The sequence below is a fragment of the Lodderomyces beijingensis genome (assembly GCF_963989305.1).
Source record: "Lodderomyces beijingensis strain CBS 14171 genome assembly, chromosome: 5".
In the NCBI taxonomy this organism is placed as follows: Eukaryota; Fungi; Ascomycota; class Pichiomycetes; order Serinales; family Debaryomycetaceae; genus Lodderomyces; species Lodderomyces beijingensis.
Window position 1 is genome coordinate 1,875,530 of NC_089974.1, and position 18,743 is coordinate 1,894,272.

At 46.9% G+C, this 18,743-nt stretch overlaps 7 protein-coding genes across 7 annotated transcripts; 3 read left to right on the forward strand and 4 right to left on the reverse strand. All coding sequences in view use genetic code 12, as the record gives it.

The window, feature by feature from the left end:
- Positions 1 to 3: 3 nt before the first annotated feature.
- Positions 4 to 1,206, reverse strand: LODBEIA_P46940 (uncharacterized protein; the record flags this gene model as incomplete). The annotated part of the gene is made up of 1 exon (XM_066974943.1): positions 4 to 1,206. One exon carries the CDS (start codon positions 1,204 to 1,206, stop codon positions 4 to 6), a length of 1,203 nt encoding a protein of 400 aa, XP_066831632.1.
- Positions 1,207 to 1,292: 86 nt separating this feature from the next.
- Positions 1,293 to 1,982, reverse strand: LODBEIA_P46950 (uncharacterized protein; the record flags this gene model as incomplete). Its single annotated transcript, XM_066974944.1, has 1 exon — positions 1,293 to 1,982. One exon carries the CDS (start codon positions 1,980 to 1,982, stop codon positions 1,293 to 1,295), a length of 690 nt encoding a protein of 229 aa, XP_066831633.1.
- A 513-nt stretch (positions 1,983 to 2,495) lies between these two features.
- Positions 2,496 to 4,598, forward strand: LODBEIA_P46960 (uncharacterized protein; the record flags this gene model as incomplete). Its single annotated transcript, XM_066974945.1, has 1 exon — positions 2,496 to 4,598. One exon carries the CDS (start codon positions 2,496 to 2,498, stop codon positions 4,596 to 4,598), a length of 2,103 nt encoding a protein of 700 aa, XP_066831634.1.
- An 18-nt stretch (positions 4,599 to 4,616) lies between these two features.
- On the reverse strand, positions 4,617 to 5,423 carry LODBEIA_P46970 (uncharacterized protein; the record flags this gene model as incomplete). The annotated part of the gene is made up of 1 exon (XM_066974946.1): positions 4,617 to 5,423. The coding sequence occupies one exon, from the start codon at positions 5,421 to 5,423 to the stop codon at positions 4,617 to 4,619; it is 807 nt and encodes a 268-aa protein (XP_066831635.1).
- Positions 5,424 to 7,189: 1,766 nt separating this feature from the next.
- Positions 7,190 to 8,080, reverse strand: LODBEIA_P46980 (uncharacterized protein; the record flags this gene model as incomplete). The annotated part of the gene is made up of 1 exon (XM_066974947.1): positions 7,190 to 8,080. The coding sequence occupies one exon, from the start codon at positions 8,078 to 8,080 to the stop codon at positions 7,190 to 7,192; it is 891 nt and encodes a 296-aa protein (XP_066831636.1).
- A 5,176-nt stretch (positions 8,081 to 13,256) lies between these two features.
- Positions 13,257 to 14,417, forward strand: LODBEIA_P46990 (uncharacterized protein; the record flags this gene model as incomplete). The annotated part of the gene is made up of 1 exon (XM_066974948.1): positions 13,257 to 14,417. The coding sequence occupies one exon, from the start codon at positions 13,257 to 13,259 to the stop codon at positions 14,415 to 14,417; it is 1,161 nt and encodes a 386-aa protein (XP_066831637.1).
- Positions 14,418 to 16,990: 2,573 nt separating this feature from the next.
- Positions 16,991 to 18,478, forward strand: LODBEIA_P47000 (uncharacterized protein; the record flags this gene model as incomplete). Its single annotated transcript, XM_066974951.1, has 1 exon — positions 16,991 to 18,478. One exon carries the CDS (start codon positions 16,991 to 16,993, stop codon positions 18,476 to 18,478), a length of 1,488 nt encoding a protein of 495 aa, XP_066831638.1.
- Between the last annotated feature and the right edge of the window lie 265 nt (positions 18,479 to 18,743).

Below are 18,743 nucleotides of genomic sequence, written 5' to 3' on the forward strand. Positions count from 1 at the left end.
GCCCTAGGTCAATTTTCGCTTCTTGAATCCCTCGGCACCCTCGTCATTATCCCGATGCAGAGCTTGCTTAGCTTTGGCGAATTCCGATTCCAAGTCAAAGTCCTCATCGCCCTTGTTTTCAACCCCCCTTTGAGTCTCCTTTTCAGCCTCGGCTAGTTCCTTTGCCAAGTCGACCCCTTCACCACCATGAGCCAAGACCTTTTTCAACACTGGGCCCCACACTCTATCACCCCTTTGGAAGTTCTCCAACTCAAACACATTGCGACCCAAAACCCATTCCGACTGCTTCGTTCTAACAAGATCCACCATATACGCAGAGGAGTCCATTGCACGGCCAATGTCACTGATTAAACTCCGGATATAGGTCCCTGACGATACATCGGCGGTGAAATGGAACATGGGCAATTTGTCCGGATGGCTCTCGTCCTCTGACAACAACCGTGGCTTGCACTCTTGAGGCACTCCCCCAGTTTGCTCAAGGTACTGTTTGGAAAAATACAATGGCGAGTCGTTTAACGTGGGGTTGTTCATCAACGCATGTTCTTTTGCGACGCCGTTTTCATCCAACTCGCTTTCCAATCTTTTAAAGTCATGTTCAGTGGTGAGGAGGTCCTCCTCACACACTTTGATACGCCCCACGTTAACCTCTCGCACTTTGATATCCCTCGGTATGGGTTTCCCCTCTCTCGCGTATTCATACAAGGGCTTGCCGTCCACTTTCAACGCGGAGAAAATCGGTGGAGTTTGTTTAATGTCGCCAACAAATTTCTCCGCCGCGTGTAAAACCGAGTCTGGTGTTATATGTGCTATTTCATTCTGAGACACAATCTGTCCCTCTGAATCACCCGTTGTCGTGGCAATACCAAGCAATGCCTTGGCTTCGTAGGTCTTTTGGCACTCGGTGAGGTAGTACTGTAGCTTCTTTGTACCTAGCCCAACGCCAACAACCAACACCCCTCTCGCTAAAGGGTCCAACGCGCCCCCGTGCCCGATTTTCACCTTGGCGTTGGCTATTTTCTTTTTGGCCTTGTTTTTCCACTTCTTGTCCTGGCCCAAGTCGTAGGACATCTTGTCTCGTATCGCTTGCATATCCAGGGCAAACACTTGCGACTTGGTGAAGATTTCTTGTAACTCTGCAATTATGTTGGCTGAGGTTCTCCCACTGGGTTTGTTTATGGCAAACACACCGTTCATGACTTGCTTCATCGTGGTGGTGGTTGAAGTATCTACAGGTTACGAGGGGATGAGGTTGGAAACTTGTATATCCAACTGCGAAAAATATTCATTTTTGGTTAGTATTTAGCGCGCCGCCATAGACTTTGAAGGATTACACGTACTGACAAATATGCTGTTTTCCTTGGTGAAGTGATTACCAAGTCGACTCCGTCTTTTTGAAACTGTTCATTCTGATGTCTGATAAACGCTTCCAATTTGGTAACTTGTCTCCTGGAGTAAGTGTACAAATGACAAAAGTTCATCAACAGGAGGAATAACCCGCCAGTCAAGACGTTGCAAATGTTTTCACAAAGAGTCCATACTGAGAACGGGTTGAAGGCTAGTTGCAACTTGAAGTTGATGGTGGTGACAAGTTTGAGCAAGTCTTGTTCCGATATGCGTTGCCGGAGCTGCAAGATTTCAGATGTAACTCCAAACTCATGCTGATCAAACGTGGCCATGACCGAGTTACTTTCCTCTGATTTGATTGCCCCTGGCTCTTGCCCTGGGTAGAATATAGAGAACTGCGGTATCAAGTCCGAGCACTGGATATCATAACAACGTGGTATTCTTACAACCCTCGTGTGCTTGAACGACACGGATGACTGGTCTTTGTAATGGTTGGGAAAGTGGTTTACGACTACCACGGGCAGTTCAGAACCACCCAGCTGCGACACTAAATACTCATGGTAGTTAAAGAACACTAGATCTGGCGGTGTCTCTTGAGCATTGCCAATGTTGTACTTGTCATTGACATGGTTTGTCATTTGGTAGTTGTGGTGGGTGGCACCTAGCAGGTGTTGATAAACTGCGCAACAAAAGTGAAGAGGTACTAGCAAAGAAAAAAAAAAATCAAGCCTTCTTCACCGACTCTTTTCTTTCTTTCCACCATGTTTTAATCAGCTACTATCCCTGGTATGTTACAAATCTCTATCAACCTTGTTCATGATGATACTGAGTCGTTAGGACTCCATAGCATAAACCCAGCTCAATTGATATTTTGTTTATGATAAAAACCGTTTATTCAAATCTATCTGATATGTACAAGTAGTGCTCTAATGTCTTTGACAGACTTGCTAACATTTGCCCAGGCTCAACCATCGAGGGGTTTTATACAGTTTTTTAAAATACATTCACTTCCAGCAACTGAAACCATTTGTAGTGCTCTCAAAAAAACACCCACAGTGTGTTCACGAACCCACCCTGGTGTCGAATCGCGACTCGTGAAAATTGCAAAATTTTCTCCAGAGAGTGCACGTTTTCTCTTCCCATCAACGTAAATGATCCCCAGACGAATAGCAAGACCGTTGTTGCGCGGGCATGTGTTGCTGAGTGTAGGGGTAAGAGCCTTGCCTCCGAGACTAATCCGGAGTCAAACAACCACTCTGTCGGAATCAGTTGAGCCGTCAAACACGCCCATTCATCCGTCGAAAACAGCTGCCAAAAGAGTGGAGAACCACAAGTTGAGAGACATTACCAAGCAAATCCAGGAGACAATCAGCTCGGGAACTGGTTACCACGAAATAAAAGACATTCTCGAGGAAGGAATCACTTTTCTACGTGAGATACGCAAACAGGAAAACATCCCGGAAATCGCCTTATACAATGCTTTCCTTCCCTTGAGCATTGAGTTGTTCCAACTAGCAAAGCAGAATGGACAAGATCTCAACGAGGTGTTGCAGTTTCTCACCCTGCACCAGATTGCACACCAGTACCATTTTACCGAAGTTGCCATATCGCTCTTGCAGAATAAGCCAGACCCCGCTCAGTACCACAGGGTGATGCAACTATGGGCCAGGTACTTGGAGTACAAAAACTCTTCACCTGTGTTTGTAGGGATGAGCCTTAAAGACGGGGAAGCCAAGTACACTGGGTACCATCTTCCCAACTTGAGCTACTACGCATATGTCATGGCCTGCGAGGGCGAAGGACTCACCTATTCAGAAGAGAACGCCAAAAAATTTTCCAACAACGACACTGTGCCAGCTGTGTATATGTTAAAGCGGACCCTTGAAGAGGTCAAGGTGTTTTCCAAACCAGAGTTTGCGAAATTGAAACGCGTGTTGGATGAGTTTCGATTAGGGCAGGTGAATCCCAACAGTGCCAAAATGCTTCAGAAAATATATTCATTGCGTGACAGAAGGGAGCTCGACAGTATATACGCCGAGATTGTGCAAGTCTCATCCAAGCAAGGGATCAAGATCGATGAACGGGTCTTGGTTGCCATGATGGACCGATACTTTTACATTGACGAGTACGACGACGTGTTTAACATGTTCCAAAACATCCTCAAGTCCGGAATCAAGCCATCGATTGGCGCTTGGAATGTGGTGTTGCGCGCCACAATCAACCCCAACAGATTCGCGAAAGCGTCAGCAAAGCAAAAGCGTGAGTTTATGAGTAACTTTAAAAAGATGTTGGCCACTATAGAAGCAAGCAAAGTGGCTTTTGACGAGGAGACTTTGGGCAGCATTGTTAGCGCTTTTGCGATTGCCAATGACTTTGACTCTGCTGAACAGCATATTAAACAGCACCCACAACTCAACGGCAACGCGGCAAAGGATGGTGTCTTGTGCGGCCTCGTTTTCAACCACCGGATTGACGATGCCGAGCACCGGATGCGCGAGTACATGAAAGAAGGCAACTACAAACCTAGCGCCACTGTATTGAACATGTTCATGTCCCACTATGCGCAAAAGAAAAACTACAAAGCCGTGCGTGGCATCAACGAGTTTATGCAAGAGCACGGCATTCCCGAGACGGTGCATTCGTTGACCACCTTGGTAGGCGCGTATGTCAATGCGCTCATTGACAAGGGGAAAACACCGAGCTTTGAAGGGATCTTGCACACTTTGAAAGGCGCCACCAAAAACGAGCACACTCTTTCAGCGGTGCTCAACGGGTTGGTTGACTCTGGGAACATGGTTGCTGCTAGAGTGCTCTACAAGCACATGATGGAAACAAAACCCAGGTCCAGTGCCATTCAAAGTAAGATGTTGCAAGGGGAGTTGTCCCATGGGGATATCCCGATTGCAGTGCAAATTTTCGATTACTACATCTCCAATATCAACAACGATGCGCGGATCTGGAACATCATGATCAAAAATCTTCTCACCAGAGACACGCCGCTCGCATTAGAGTACTACAGGAGGATGAAGAACGATCCTGGAGTGAGACCAAACAGGTTCACCTACTACTTCATCCTCAACTACTTACTAAGCAAACGCAACCACAAGTTGATCTCGCTCGTTCTCGCTGACATGGCCGAGTTGCCCGATGCAGACTACGTGCCGGAAATGGTCAAGATGCTCTCCAGAGTCAGCAAGTTTGTTGAGCTCCCGCCAGCTATAGCACAAAAATTGCTGAAACATGTAAATAATTAATCCTGCTATATATAAAGACTAAAACTGATCTGCATCTCCCATGGCTTTTCTCCACACTGGCCCTGCAAACGAGACAATTCTATCACGTATACTAGCCACATCGTCCAACGCGGGACGGGTGTCCAACATAAACGCCGGCATGCCCGTTTCTTCATCATCGGGAGCGCCATAGTAGTCAATGACATACCTCACTTTTTTCCAGCCCTGGTTTCTCCCCTTGCTTCGCAACACGTACCAATCGTGTCTATCAAACGGTGGCACCGTGTTGAACGTGTCGGGGAACAACCCACCTAACCACAAGTACACTCTTGCCTTTGGCGAGAGATCGTGCGGTCTACCTGTAAACTGTTGCAACCTCGGCTCGACCTTTGTTTCGTTAGTGTACTTGTTTTCCCACTCCAAGATCTGCTGCCAGGCGCCTTCGTTGAGGAAGTTGTGGACCTCCACCATCGACGTCACCGCATCCTCGGGTATTCCCTCGCCTTTGCCCTTGGCGAGCATGGCGTTGAGCATTTGCTGTGGAGATGGATACTCCCAGAGCCCTTGGTCCAGCGACTCGCCTCGTGGGATCGTGGAGATGGTTCGCTCGGTTGACAACTTGATCTTTTGGCCCGGTGCTCGCTCGCTTGATATAGCCATGGGCATGTTGTTCAAGGGATTCAACACTTGATCGTTGCTGTTGCTTGGTTGGACGGGGCAAACAGATGGCCTGGATGAACTCAGAGATTTCAACGATGTGTAATCGACCGGGCATCCCAGTGACTTTGCAGCGGAAGGTGTCAGAGCGGACTTGGTTTCCGTCTTGTCTGCCCAGAGCCAACCCATGATGAATGCTTATCTTTGCAGTTGAGAGAGTGATGCGATGCGAAATGGAGAAAGAGGAAAAAAAAAATGGAAATAAGCGTGATGACCGAGATTGAGCAAAGGCAGGTGGGGGGGGGCACACCTTGGATGCAAGTGACACACCAACGTTGAGTGGTTGGTGATGTGAGTTCGGACGATGTCTATCCTGGCTTTTTCCATCATTGGTGAATGCAAGATGGCCTTCAAGTGACACAGGCCTGGAGTATGCCCATGTCACGTGACCATAGGTGTTGATGTTCAAACACCATGCAAATTAAGCAAACCAGTAGCTTCCACCGAGGCTTCCACGCAGCTGTTTTACAGTACAAGTCCGCCTTATGTCCAGGATAAACGTATCCCTTGGTGTCGAGCTGACACTTTTTTTTCCTCCATCCCTTGCCTATCCTCAAAACCATTTGACAGTGTGAGACACAGGGTTCACATGGATGGGGTGTAACATGCAAGTGGCGCTACAATGTGGTAAAGTGGGAAAAGAACGTCACTTTATAACTTAAGCACAAGGGTAGTGGGTAGTGCCAGTGATACTGCATTCTTTGCATTTGCTTTCTTCTACATGTGCAATTCGGAGAGGTGGAGAAAGGGAGGATGCCCTGACGTTGTCGGCTAGAACTCATCCAGGGTCTTTTCCGTACACTCTTACCGCATTGAAGTTGGAAGAAGTGTGAGATTGCCCCCGAATTTGACCTTCAGAGCTTTACGCTATTCCTTTAACTCAGCTACAGTTTAGTTGGCTCCCTCTCTTATCAAACTGAGGCGTATCACGTTGGTTTATCAAAACGATTTACGATACAAAGCCCCCCTGGAGTGTTTGATCACTCCCAGTTGCTGCAGACAACGCTGTCGTGAGGGAAGGACTCATAGGCGTTGCGGCAGAGCCTGTGAGACTGCACCCATTCTTCGTCACGGGCATGGAGTCCATTGTTAGCTCAGCTCGGGTTAAATCAAGCAAAAGAGGAGAGACGAAAATGTGGGCCAGGATCGCGCGTCACGTGGGTGTCACGCTCACAACATTTTTTTTTTTTATGTCTGCGACTTTTTGCTTTTTCGTTTCTCGCTGCCACACGACAGACTCCGAAGCAGCCAGCGCCAGACAATTTGAAAAATATACATCTGCACGTATCTGGAACTTTGCAAAAGCCAGTTTAATAATGCTCTTCCCAATTCGGTGAAATTGTCCTTGGATACTTTGATTATCACCAAGAAAAGAAAAGGGGGGGGAGGACACCTATCCCTAGTGAACCCAGTGCAACAGCCCCTATTCGAAAACGTGCTAGCAAAGAGGAAGCCACAACCGGGAATGAGAGTATCTAGAGTACATCCCTCACTTCTAGACTCAGCGGTTTGCGTCTTGCATCCCTGATCGATGCAGGGATGTTTGATCCTCCCTTCTTTTTCAAACTGCCCATTATCTAGACTCGAGTTGGGCTTGCCCCAGCTGAATCCAGCTTGTGGCCCAGACAGTAACATCCCGTTGGTGCTATTCCGATAAAGATCTCGGGGCATATTCTCCTCAACCGAGTTGTAGCGGAATCTGAAGCCGAGTCGTTTTGTGTGTGAATACGGACGTATAAAAGCACGGCGTACATTTACGAGATCTAAACTCTATGCAGCACAGCTTAAATATAATATGATATTATGTTTCTTCTAGCAGTGTCGCGACACTAAGCACGACACTATTATCGACAGGCCAAGGGTGGAGGGTTAGTACAAAATTATATATATAAAGATCACTCCTTTGGCTCAACTATTTTCTTCTTATCCCTTAGCGAGTTGTAATGTTCACCTAGTCCATACGAGTGCTTATAATACCCCAACTGCAACTCGGGCTCCTGCTCCTCTTCACTTTCGTTGATCTTGAGAGACGGGGCCCCCGCCATGTGGATGGTGACGCAGCAATGGAATATCCTCGCCAACGCCAACACTTCCATATCGGACCCCCACATTGCCGTTGTTCTTAGTTCCAGGCAGTAGTTATCGACGTCCCGCACTTTGCATGTGGTTTCGTCAAACAAAAACGGGACAAAGTCGTCCTGGTTCGCCAAGATGTGGTCGCTGGCCAAGTCGCGCAACTCTTGGATCGATCGTTGGATGTGGTGTCGTTCCCGGAGCTGGTCTTCAATCGCGGCGAATAAACAGTGTCCATCGGGTTTGATCTCGTGTAGTTCCAAGTTGTGTAGCAGGAGGAGCTGGTTCATCGAGTCGATTTCGATTTGTCGATAGTCGGTTGTGTTTAGTGCTTCCTCGCGGGCCTCCCGCTGCATCTTTTCAATCTCGGCCTTGCGCTTGTCTAGTCTTTCCTTCTGTCGGTTTCGCCTCTTGCAGGGAGCAGCATGTGATGCCTCGTTCGATGTGTCCAGTGGTGTCTCCGGTGCTAGGGACATTTCTGCTAGTAGCTGCTCGGGAGAGACACCATCGTCGTTTTCTTCGCCACCAACGTCGTCGCTTTCATTCAACATTGCTAGCTCTGCAGCATGCCGTTTCTTTAGACTAGCATCCAACTCCTGGCATTTCTCAAGCACGCTCTTTCTGTTCTTCTTTGTCGCTTGTTTCTTCAACCCTGTGATTGTCGCGATCAAGTCCTTGTTCTCCTTCTTGTGACGTTGGATCAACTCCTCCATGGTTGTGTTCCTTGAGCTGAGTCTGATGAGAAGGCACCTTTTGTGTTGTGAATAGAGAAAATTTTTCACCTTGGATTGTAACACTTGATGGTGGATGGCTCTGGAATTTTTCTTTTTTCTTTTTTTTTTTTTTTGCGTCAACATGGTGAGAAAAAAAATGTCAGCGTTGATGAAATGGCGCACTAAGACGCAATTTTTGAGTTGCACTTGAAAGGGGTCAACCAATTGATCCAGTTTACGTAAATTTGGTTGCGGAACGGTTGTATCACTTAGAGGCTTGGTGACTTTAGTGTTTAGAGACCTTTAGATCACTCCACTCCAGTTGATAACAACGTTTGGCTCTACGCGCGGACACCAACGTGGTCTGTTCAAAGCCTCGGCATATTCACAACCACGGCACGCTTTGTTGTGCGCAAAGGATGTTTCGAATGGCTTATTGTGTGTGGGCTCCTTCGAGGTAAACACCGCAGCCGAGAATGTTGCATTATTTTGTGGGATCTGGTTGCGGGAGCTTCGCAACCAACGGCAAAGTTTCTGCGAAAGAGCAATCCCGGTGATGTGGTGGCATATTCCTTGGAAGCCGTGCTTGAGCTGCCAGTGGAAAAACCAAGTGTCAAACTTCCGTGCTAGCAAACGTACATCTTGATAAAAAAGGGGGCGATAGCTCAACTCAGGTGTTTCAATTTTCACTTCTTTGTTTCGTTGTGCCTCCACAATATATCAGTTTCTGTCTGCTGTTCTTGTTCTCTGCGGTTAGTTCTCTCTGGTGCCAACTAAAATCAGAACTTTTCTCACATCTTGAACTTATGAGCTTTTGCTGTATTGCGCGGCACAAAAAGGACTCCGAGCTGGCTTCTGTTTTCTACGCAATACAGCAAAGCGTCTTTTCAACTCCTCTAGGAAGCAAGACGGAGTGGTTAAGAGAGAAAGCAGTGGACTGTTAAAGGCCCCTGCGTTGTGCTCTAGAGGCAGTCGACTTTGGAAAGTTTACACTGGCTCTATACCTGCAATAACTGTCAGTTCTGCTCTCCTTTCCTTTGGTGGACACGGACATGGCGTTGGAAGGTTAGTAGTTTCCACGTGATGCACGCTAGGTTATCTATAAATGTTTTAGCGTGTAGCAGCTCCACTATTGGTTGATTGTTCCCGGGAGGGCGCGATCTGCACTTGTTCAAACCAGACAGCAATCATTCCGTCTGGCTAGACTCGAGGGGGGAGGGAGAACGGGAGCTACTGCTTCAGGATAAACTTTTACCAGGGGGGCAGTAAAGCCTTGCTTGTGTTCTTTTTTTCAGTTCAGCTCCAGCCAGGGATAAGGAGGTCAAGATGACCACGTTTTATATGACAGAGTCCACGCTAGATGGTGCTCTCCGGCGTGTGTGAGAGGGAGGTAAGCGGGATTTACCCCTCGAGACACATCCGTAAACAGACCACCTTATCGGTTTTTCGGGTTCGTCTTTGAGATTGTTTCTGATGCAGTCAATGAAGCAGCGTTTTAGCTTTCCTCTAAAGAGAACACCAGGTTCCAGAAAAAAATAGAGTCAAACGTTGTTGTTTTGGTGATTGAAGGATAAGGATCACTAAAATTGCAAGATCAGGCGATGAAAAATACACCAGTTCGGTAGCTCTTGTACTTGTAGAGATTTGCCTTAGCTGGGCGCAATTTGTGGTTGCACACAATGCAAATCCATGTCTTTATCACAAAAGCACCTCCTCGAAAGGAGAGCATGGAACACTGTGATACAGTAATGAAGCTCAACCAAGCTCATCTCATCGACCCCATGAGAATTTTTTTTTGCAGCACACAAATGCGTGAAAAAACCGGTGGGTGGAAAGGGACACAGAGAGCATCAGTTCAGCCGGATGCATGTGGTCTGCACTGACAACTACCGAGCTTTGTCAGTTCGACCGTGCGAACAATTGACCGAATTGAAGACACCAAAGTCTAATAAAGTTTACATGTCTGGCCATTGTAGATCTTTGGCTTTTTGCAAAACCCCAAACCTTGCGGATCTCACCTTTATGGGTGTTCCAACTATCCTATCCAAAATTAAAACTCTATAATCGGCAAAGGCAGAGAGTAAGTTAAACTTTACCCGATTCTGCTGATTGGTTGACCGATTGGTTGACTGAGTGCAACTCTAGCAGCAGCAGCAGGCGTTGCGCAATTGGGCTCAAAGATCGTCACCGCGATGCCATCAGGCGGAGTGAGACGCTTCTCCTCCCCCCTTGAACGTACCTAGCCGCTTGTCAAGCCTCCCGGTGCGAGATTAGGCAGAAGAGTCGCCCGCGGGAGATCGTCACCAGTTTTTTTTTTTTCTTTTTTTTTTTTTCTTACCTTTTAGCTCTTCGTGCCCACCACGAGATACGCGCGGCCCTAAATCTCTTCGTTATTAATAGTAGCTGCTTTGAGGTTGGACATTAGGGTTCGAGACTTGGGTTTTTATACTGTCGGGACTGGTTGAGACAGAGGCAGCTGGCTTGGTGCCTGGAATACAGGCTGCACCGGTACAGTAGACTACAACGAAAGCACCAATGAACCACCACCGCTACTCGATAGCCGAGAGAAAATAAATGCAACAAGATTCTTTTTTCAACAGCTCATTTGCACACTCCAGCGGTTGTAATACAAAGGAGATTGCAAAAAAAAATCTTGGACAAAAAAAGAAGAAGCGAGGAGAAGAGCGAGCAGGAGTGGGGGAGGGAGGAAATAGGGGCAACGACACTGAAACCAAGAGCCCGCACAGTTAGCGTCACAATCACTGCGTTTCAGACTATACACAGACAGTGAGATCGATGGAGACTAAAATATGTTGACAGAGTGCCACTTGGGCCCATGTGGTGTGCCGTTTTCTAGAAGCAAAGATGGTCTTTAGTGCTTAAACCATTGGGAGGAGTTCTGGTGATGGTTGTGGTGTTGGCGGATCAACACTTGGTTTCCAAATGTGGGGTCTTTATTTTGTAAGTATAGTCGGTGCGGTTTCATTGACTGAGACAGAAGATCACTATTGTCGAGAATGAAAAAAAAAATAGTGTCTATTTCCGCCACCAGCATTGCGTGGGCTTTATATTTCTTGCTCTCACACGAACCCAGCTCAGGCAGCGGTTGTCTCTCCTGCGGTTTCATAATTTGCAGAACCGTTTGGCAAAAATTATGTCTCGATTGGGAGAGCCAGAAGTGGGTGCATTGTGGTACGAAGTATTTCAATGCCAGGAGATACGCTGGAAAATCTCACTGGCAACACCCGGTGAGTCTGAGCTCCCAATTTAACATTCCCGCATTTTTCCCTCTTCCCCCCCTGGAGTTTCAGCATGGAAGTGTCAGTGTTCCTCCGCTCCCCCTTCTGCCTTGTCCCGCTGAACAATGTAGAGAAAATAGCCCAAAGCTATAACGCACCCACTCTGTGACTTTAATTGGTTCGAAAGCAGACTCGGAACCACAAAGGAGATCGTTAGAGCTACCAACCACCAGACACAACGGGGGAGATTATAACAAGACACTAAGCTTTTCTTTTAGGGCTTTGACAGAGCAGATTTTCTATTTTCGGTTTTCGTTTTTTGATTTTCGATGTGTGGTTTTTGATTGAAGCTTTCCACTGTTGCTGGTTTCAAACAAGAACAATCTCGTTTCTTTGGGAGGCCTTTGTCCAGGTACGTTTAAACGCTCCTTTTTTGCTAAATTGCATTTTTGCAATTGTAGTGGTGGTAAAGGCACGTATGCCCAAAGTAGCTAAAATGTGAAAATGGACAACCCACTCCTTTGAGCAGCACGACACGTGCGAGGACTCTTTACACTAGAACAAGAGGATTTGGTGTAGAATTCAAGCTCGTGATGGGGCTCTTCACCTTGAGCTTGCTCACGGTGATGCCAAGGGTGATAGCGCTGGTGCTTATACTCGACAGACTTACGAGACTGTCGGCGCCTTCTTTGGTGGTTGATGGCATTGTAGTGTGGTTGTGTCGTGTTGTGTCGTGTGGTGTCGTGTCGTGTCCCCCCACGGTTTTGTAACTAATGTCGTCGGTGTCTTTGTGACTTGTGTCATGTTTAATTGTATGTGGTTATCTCTCTGTGTCTATCTGGTAGTCAAGTAGTAATATCTGGTGGATGCACTGTCGCTTAATTGGACTCTCTGGCATTATGCAGTAGCAGCTAATAATATTATTAGTAACGAACTGTTAACAAGAACAGATCTTTTTTTTTATTCTTAATTTTTAATTAATGCTAAATTTTTCAAGGAGGGTGAGCTTCATACAAGAGAACATAATGGCAGTAGGCAGAGTACATATTCAACATCTAGCATATATATTTCCACCACTTTTTCCCAACTTTTGCAACTTCTCCAACCCTTTTTCTTCACTTTCTACACTTCAAACCTCAACACACACCCCCGCTCTTGTCTTGCTGATAGACTGTGTGACACTTGACGCTAAGTTGCCATCCTCATAGAGAATCACTTTCATCGCTATCGGACGCTTCATTCTTCTACGGGCCTGGTCTATTTAGTTCCACTTGCTATAACATTCCCATCCCCCCCCTGCTATTCCTTGCTTGAGGTCAGATTCAGTTGTCAAACAGTTTGGTTCTTCAAAGTAGCTTTAACTAGTTCTCCACCAAGAAGAATATTCAATCTCGCTCGCTCACCGCTGCTGGAAAGAGATTTGCTTTGACATCTGACTCTCATCCGTTGAAGTTTCATTGTCAACTACAAAAACAACTATTCCATCACTAGGGTTTCTATTTTCGATCGCTAGGCTTGTACAGTGTTGGACTCACGGAACGCTATTCCCACACTACTGCTGCCTCACATTTCCAGGTCTTTCTTCAACACCGTTTCAACTTTTTTTCTTTGTAGCGTCACGGATTCACGACGCAACACCTTTACATTTGCATACCATTTGTACGTCTCCCTTTGCTAGTAACTGGTTACTACTGGAGATCCGTTGAACTTGAACTTTGATAGTCTTGGTTAAAGTCGCAAAAAAAAAAGAAAATACCAGTGTCGCATTTTCTTTCCAGACACTGTCCCTTTTTTTTTTTTTTTACAACCAAGTCAAGTTCCCCACAATTTTTCTTTTTTGACAACCACATTTTTTACATCAAAAAAGTGGTTTTTCCCACCGTGTGTGTTTTATTCGCCTTTGCTTTGTATTTGTCGAGATAGAATAAGGTCCCACCATGGCTACTAACAACTCCCCGGACGCTTTCCACCAGCAGAGGTTGGTGCAAGCACAAAATAAAGCTAATAACCCGTTTTTGCAGCAGTTGGAGCAAAAATGCCACAATGACAGTGTTGCTGAATACCACATTGACGTCTTGGAGCACTTGTTCACCGCAGAGATCCAGACGTTGCCTACGTTGGGGTTGATTGAGCAGCAGCCAGAGATCAAGTTGAGCATGAGACCGTTGTTGCTTGATTTTTTGTTCGAAGTTGGCAACATTCTCAACTTGTCGAGATCCACGTTCCCACTTGCAGTTAGCTTGATTGACCGTTACTGCTCAACACGAATCGTCAAGAAGCAACACTACCAGTTGTTGGGGTTGACGTCGTTGTGGATCAGCTGCAAGAACTTGGACTCCAAGTTTAAAATACCCACCTTGAGCGACTTGAGAAAGATCTGTGTTGATAGCTACACCAAGGAGTTGTTTATTGAGATGGAGAAGCACATCTTGAAGTCGTTGGAGTGGGTGGTCAATGCGCCCACCTACGACGCGTTTGTCGATAGCTTTCTCAGCCTCTTGACGTCCGGTAGTGACTCCCAGGCCATGATTATCAAGCACAACATCCAAAAGATCAAGGTGACTGCGTATTACCTTGGCGAGTTGTTCCAGTTTTACCCCAACATTTACTTTGACTACTCGTCGTCGAGAATCGCCATTTTGGCCATCATGTCGGCCATCTCGTTGCTGAAGCTCCCCATCAACTTGATGACGATTTTACATTTCTACAACAATGTGCTAGCAGTGTCAACCTCCCCACAGCACTTTCCACGCTTGGTGCTAGTGATTGAGGATTTCCAAACAGTGTTTCAGAATATCAAGTTCCTCGCTATCCCCAACAGCTTGCAACAGAAATATTTAATGAACTGCCGCCGCACCAACCCCAACGGCACCAGTGATGGCAACCGCAACGGCGCACTTGCTGCCAACAGAGCCGTTCCACCAAAGACGCCAAAAGTTTCCATGCCTTTGACCCCGGGGCCAAGTCCCGAAGAGCGAATTGATAGAAAAAGACGGGAAACTTTGGACCAGCCTCTGCTTGGGGGGAACAACGCGCCCGGTCCGAAAAGAATGAAGAGTAATGATACCACCACCTCAGGAGCCCCTCATAGAATATAGCACGAATATATGACTTCTAATGAAAAAAGAGAAAAAAAAAAGTGAATAAATAAATACAGCGTGATAAAAAAAAAAAAGAAACAGAGGTGAACTCCAGGCTTTCTCTTGCGTTTCCCCTATATTGTGATTGTTCCGAGAGAAAACCGTTTTTGTGTATCTTGTCATAATCCGTGCAGCGTAGAGATCTACGGTTGAGGGTGGAAGGAATTCCTGTGCCCCTATCTCGTTGAGGAAGGGGAAGAAACTAACAAACTTGGTGCCGCATCCTTGACGTGACACTTGAACTCTCTCAACTACACGTGCGACTACGCTGGTGGTGCTGGCCGTGGTAATAGTGGTCCAAATTGAAGTGGATCGATAACCCACCACGGGCGCAATCTTTTGCAATCATTTGACAGCACATGGTAGCGCAGGCTCCGCGCTATTGTGCACTGTTGCAACGCGATCTAAAAGCAAAGAGTGGAATTGGTGAGATCACTTTTTCTTTTATTGTCACTTTATCGCTGAGGGAGTACATTGAAAGACGAGCGTAAAATGTTTGAAGCCAAGTTAAACATCGCCTTCCGGTGACGGCAGTGCTTCACGACGCCCGTTCACCCTGTGCTCTAACAACCCTCCAAACTGTAAAACAAAACGGGTGAAACATTTCATCCAGCGGAGCCAAAAGGAAACAAGAAAATTACTACCCGGGTTTGTTGTTTGGCACTTTATCTTGAAACGGAGTAGCAAATGTACAACCCTAGGGGAAGCCACATTTGGCTAATTGTGAAACTTGTCTGGCTTTAGTCTCTGACCATTAGGGAGACTAGCGCTTAGTTGAGCTGACTAAACTCAAAATCCAACAAAGACAGTCCAGGTTAGGCGCATCTGACTGAAAAAGAAGGACAACTTGTCCTTTGTTACAGGGTGGAACGCGGGAAGGGGGGAAGGAGTCTGCAGTATATTGGTCGAGAAGGGCGTGCCGACCGCGGTAGACGCGACGCGTGAGAAAGGAGGTCCATCGGGTTTGGATGTGTCCCACTCTAGCAACGGAGATTAGGTTAGACACAAGGTGTAACGTGTAAGGTATCCCGGTTGCCTCCATGTGGTTTCAACTCGCTTGCTCAGCCTTGGAGATGTCAACTCCGATGATGACTCTTACTCTCCCTTGTTGACCGTCTGGGCTTAACATCGTCTACTGTTCACCCTAGACTTTTCCAACATTTCTCCCTTTTTATTTTCCGCACTAATGGCTGCAATTGTCAAATGGACATTGTTCTGCGAGACAATAGTAAGGTTAGATATAACCTCGTTTATCTTCACTTTAAAATTAGCTTCCTCTTGGAACGGACACTTGCTGTGCAAGGGGGGAGGGTTGAAGCACAGGAGCCCACCTGCAAAGAGCTGCCCTTGAAAAAAAAAAAAAACGTTTGTCTTGTTCATTGGGGACCCAGGTGGACTGATTCTTATGCTGGTTAGTAGCGCCTGGATCGAAAACGTTTACTTCACATGAGGGACAAGTTACACGGCCCCCTCCCCCATTTCCGGCCCGTGTAGGAGAAGGAGACGGTGTATCTTTGGGCAAGTTGAAGAGAGTTTTTTGTCCAGCTCCTCAACTCCGGCCACCTTTATTATCCCCTCTGTGGTGACGTTAAGGCTGACATGAGCGTCTTTGTTTCCCTTGCATTGCGTTTTTTCGCAAATCGTGGAATGTTCAGCATCCCACGGTGTGAGTCTCGAAACAAATTCTGCTTACACAAAGGCTGGACGTCCAAGCGCAAGCCGAGGAGACGAGGGACTAATCACCCAATTGGGTATAGTGGGCAAACCTGTTCTGTTTTGTTCTTCGCAGGGATATTTCTGGAGGTTTTTGTGGTTTCGCCATGGCTTGGTGAGTCTGGCTCGCCAGATGGAGTCCGAGCGGAAAGAAAAAAAGGTTAACCTATTAACCGGCCCGGCCATTGATAAAAAAATAGAACCAATTCTTTTTTTGTAAGTTGGTCAAATCTGAATCCGATTCAATGTTTCATATACTTCGTTCGACGAGCATTGCGTTGTCTCAGATTCGCGACAGTCCTCAACATACGCTGGCAAGAACGGTAGATATTGATTCCCCTACGCTGCAGCAACTTGATTGCTATCTCAGCCGTTGAGCAAGGCTGCAGAATTGAACAGTCTCCTCGGGACAGGGGGCGGCCGAGGGAGCATTACGCAAAGCTGACGAGGCCTTTCGCCTTCATCTTTGCCTTTTCTTGGCCTACATTGTTTGAAAGCACTCGCTGCTATAACCTTTCATTAACACCTGCCTCGTCTGTTCTGGAAGGTGGAAAAAAAAAACTAGTGTGGAGCTCTGTTTGATACGAACAAAGAAAAAACTTTAGCTTTTCTATCGCAGACAAAAAAAACCACACGCCTGTTTTCTGTCTTGAATATCTTCAGACACTAAACACTCGGGTTGCGACATTGGAGACAATAAATAAATCAAACGATGATAACCAGACGCGGGGATGCCACAGCGATAGTGAACTAAGGGATAACTAAGCTTTTGCTGATCCACTGCAGCTGGTAAAAAAAAAAACAAGCTGAAACAGGTTATGTCCCCGGCTCCGCGAAAGAAGCAAAAGACGGGGGTGAACGACTACAATGGATGGGCTGTTCCCGCTGGCGATGTGCAAGTTCCCACGCTCGATGCAGATGATACTACCCCCAAACAGTTTTTCGACCTATACATCAGCTCGAGAAAGCCGGTGAAACTCACGAGTCGAGAAGGGTTGGTCCCGCTAACAAAGTTCAAACTTGACCGTCTCTATGAGACTTTACAGTATGGAGACGAGGAAGATGAGTTGCAAGTCGAGCGATTGCACAGTGGTGGGTTCGGCTCGGGACAGAAGCGGGTCAAGATGAAGTTGAGCGAGTTGATGGACAAGTTGAAACTGGGCGATGGCGATTACTATTTGACAACGCAGTATAAAGAGAGTGGTGACCTCGAGGTGGATCCCGTGGAGCAACCAGACGAGGAAGACGAAGAAGACGAGGAAGAGGAAGAAGAACAAGAGGTGGACCATTTTGCGGAGACTTTATCATTCGATATCAACAATCTTCGGGATGACTTTGATGAGGGGGAAGATGAAGAAGGGGGTGACACGATTGCGATGGACCAGGACGAGGCGGTTGAACGAGTATCGGAACTCTACCAACGACCCTTGTCTAATCTTGCCCAGTCTGACATACTACCGCTTCACCCAAAGATAGTTCCAACATTGATCCCACAGCAGATCAATCTATGGATGGGCAAGACTCAAAAGTCAGGCAACTACAAAGTAGATTTGACAACCCCATTGACTGACCTAGACAAACAGATACCGTCAAATGGCTCTAGTTCAGGTCTACACCACGACCATGCCGATAACTTGTACATATTGGTGCAAGGACGGAAACGATTTACAATCTTTAGTCCCGCGGATGCAAAGAAATTGTACACTTGGGGCAACATTGCGAGAGTCTATGGCAACGGCGTCATTGACTACAAGAGAGATGCAAATGCACCGGAGTGGATGAGTATTAGAGACGACGGCGCAATTGAAGAAGACGTCTTGCGCTGGCAACAGGGACACAATGGTGATGGACAAGACGAGTTGCTGGTGGAGAACACCAGAGTGGATCTGACACACCTGCTCGATGGAGAATCGCTCGATCCGCCTAGTTTTTCCAAAATCCCGCCCGCGCTACTCCATCTTGACGAAATGGATGAAGCCACCAGACAACACGTGGAGGCATTTGCCCTGGAGCACTTTCCTGGTGTACTACAGTTGAACAAGATGACCGTTTGGCTAGAACAAGGCGAGATGCTATACCTACCTGCCGGCTGGTTCCACGAGGTTTCGAGCTTTGGCGTGGAGGATAACCACGCTGCCGGGGCAGATGTACATATTGCGCTAAACTATTGGTTTATTCCTCCAAACAAAAACGAGTTTGAGGATCCGTATAGAGACGACTATTGGCGAGAAGATTGGCAAGTCACCCTACAAGCGCTCGGGTTATTGAAAAGTGGCGGCGACGAGCACGAAGATGCCAAGGATTGAGTACTGTAAATAGGCCCAGAGGTAAGAGACTCTAACGGAGCCACCTGCCGTTGGTTGCAAAAGTATGTAAACGCGCAACATCTGATTGCTGCGAAAAATAAGAAAATGATACCCTCGCATTTCATATAAGAGGGCTATAGCCCGGTTCCCGGGCCACTCCACGGGAATAGGGGCCGCTGGAGTTCTACCTAGATTAGCACCGAGGAGGAAAGAGCCATACATGCAGATAGAATTGATTGGAGATACTGACGTGCTTTGTCTACTT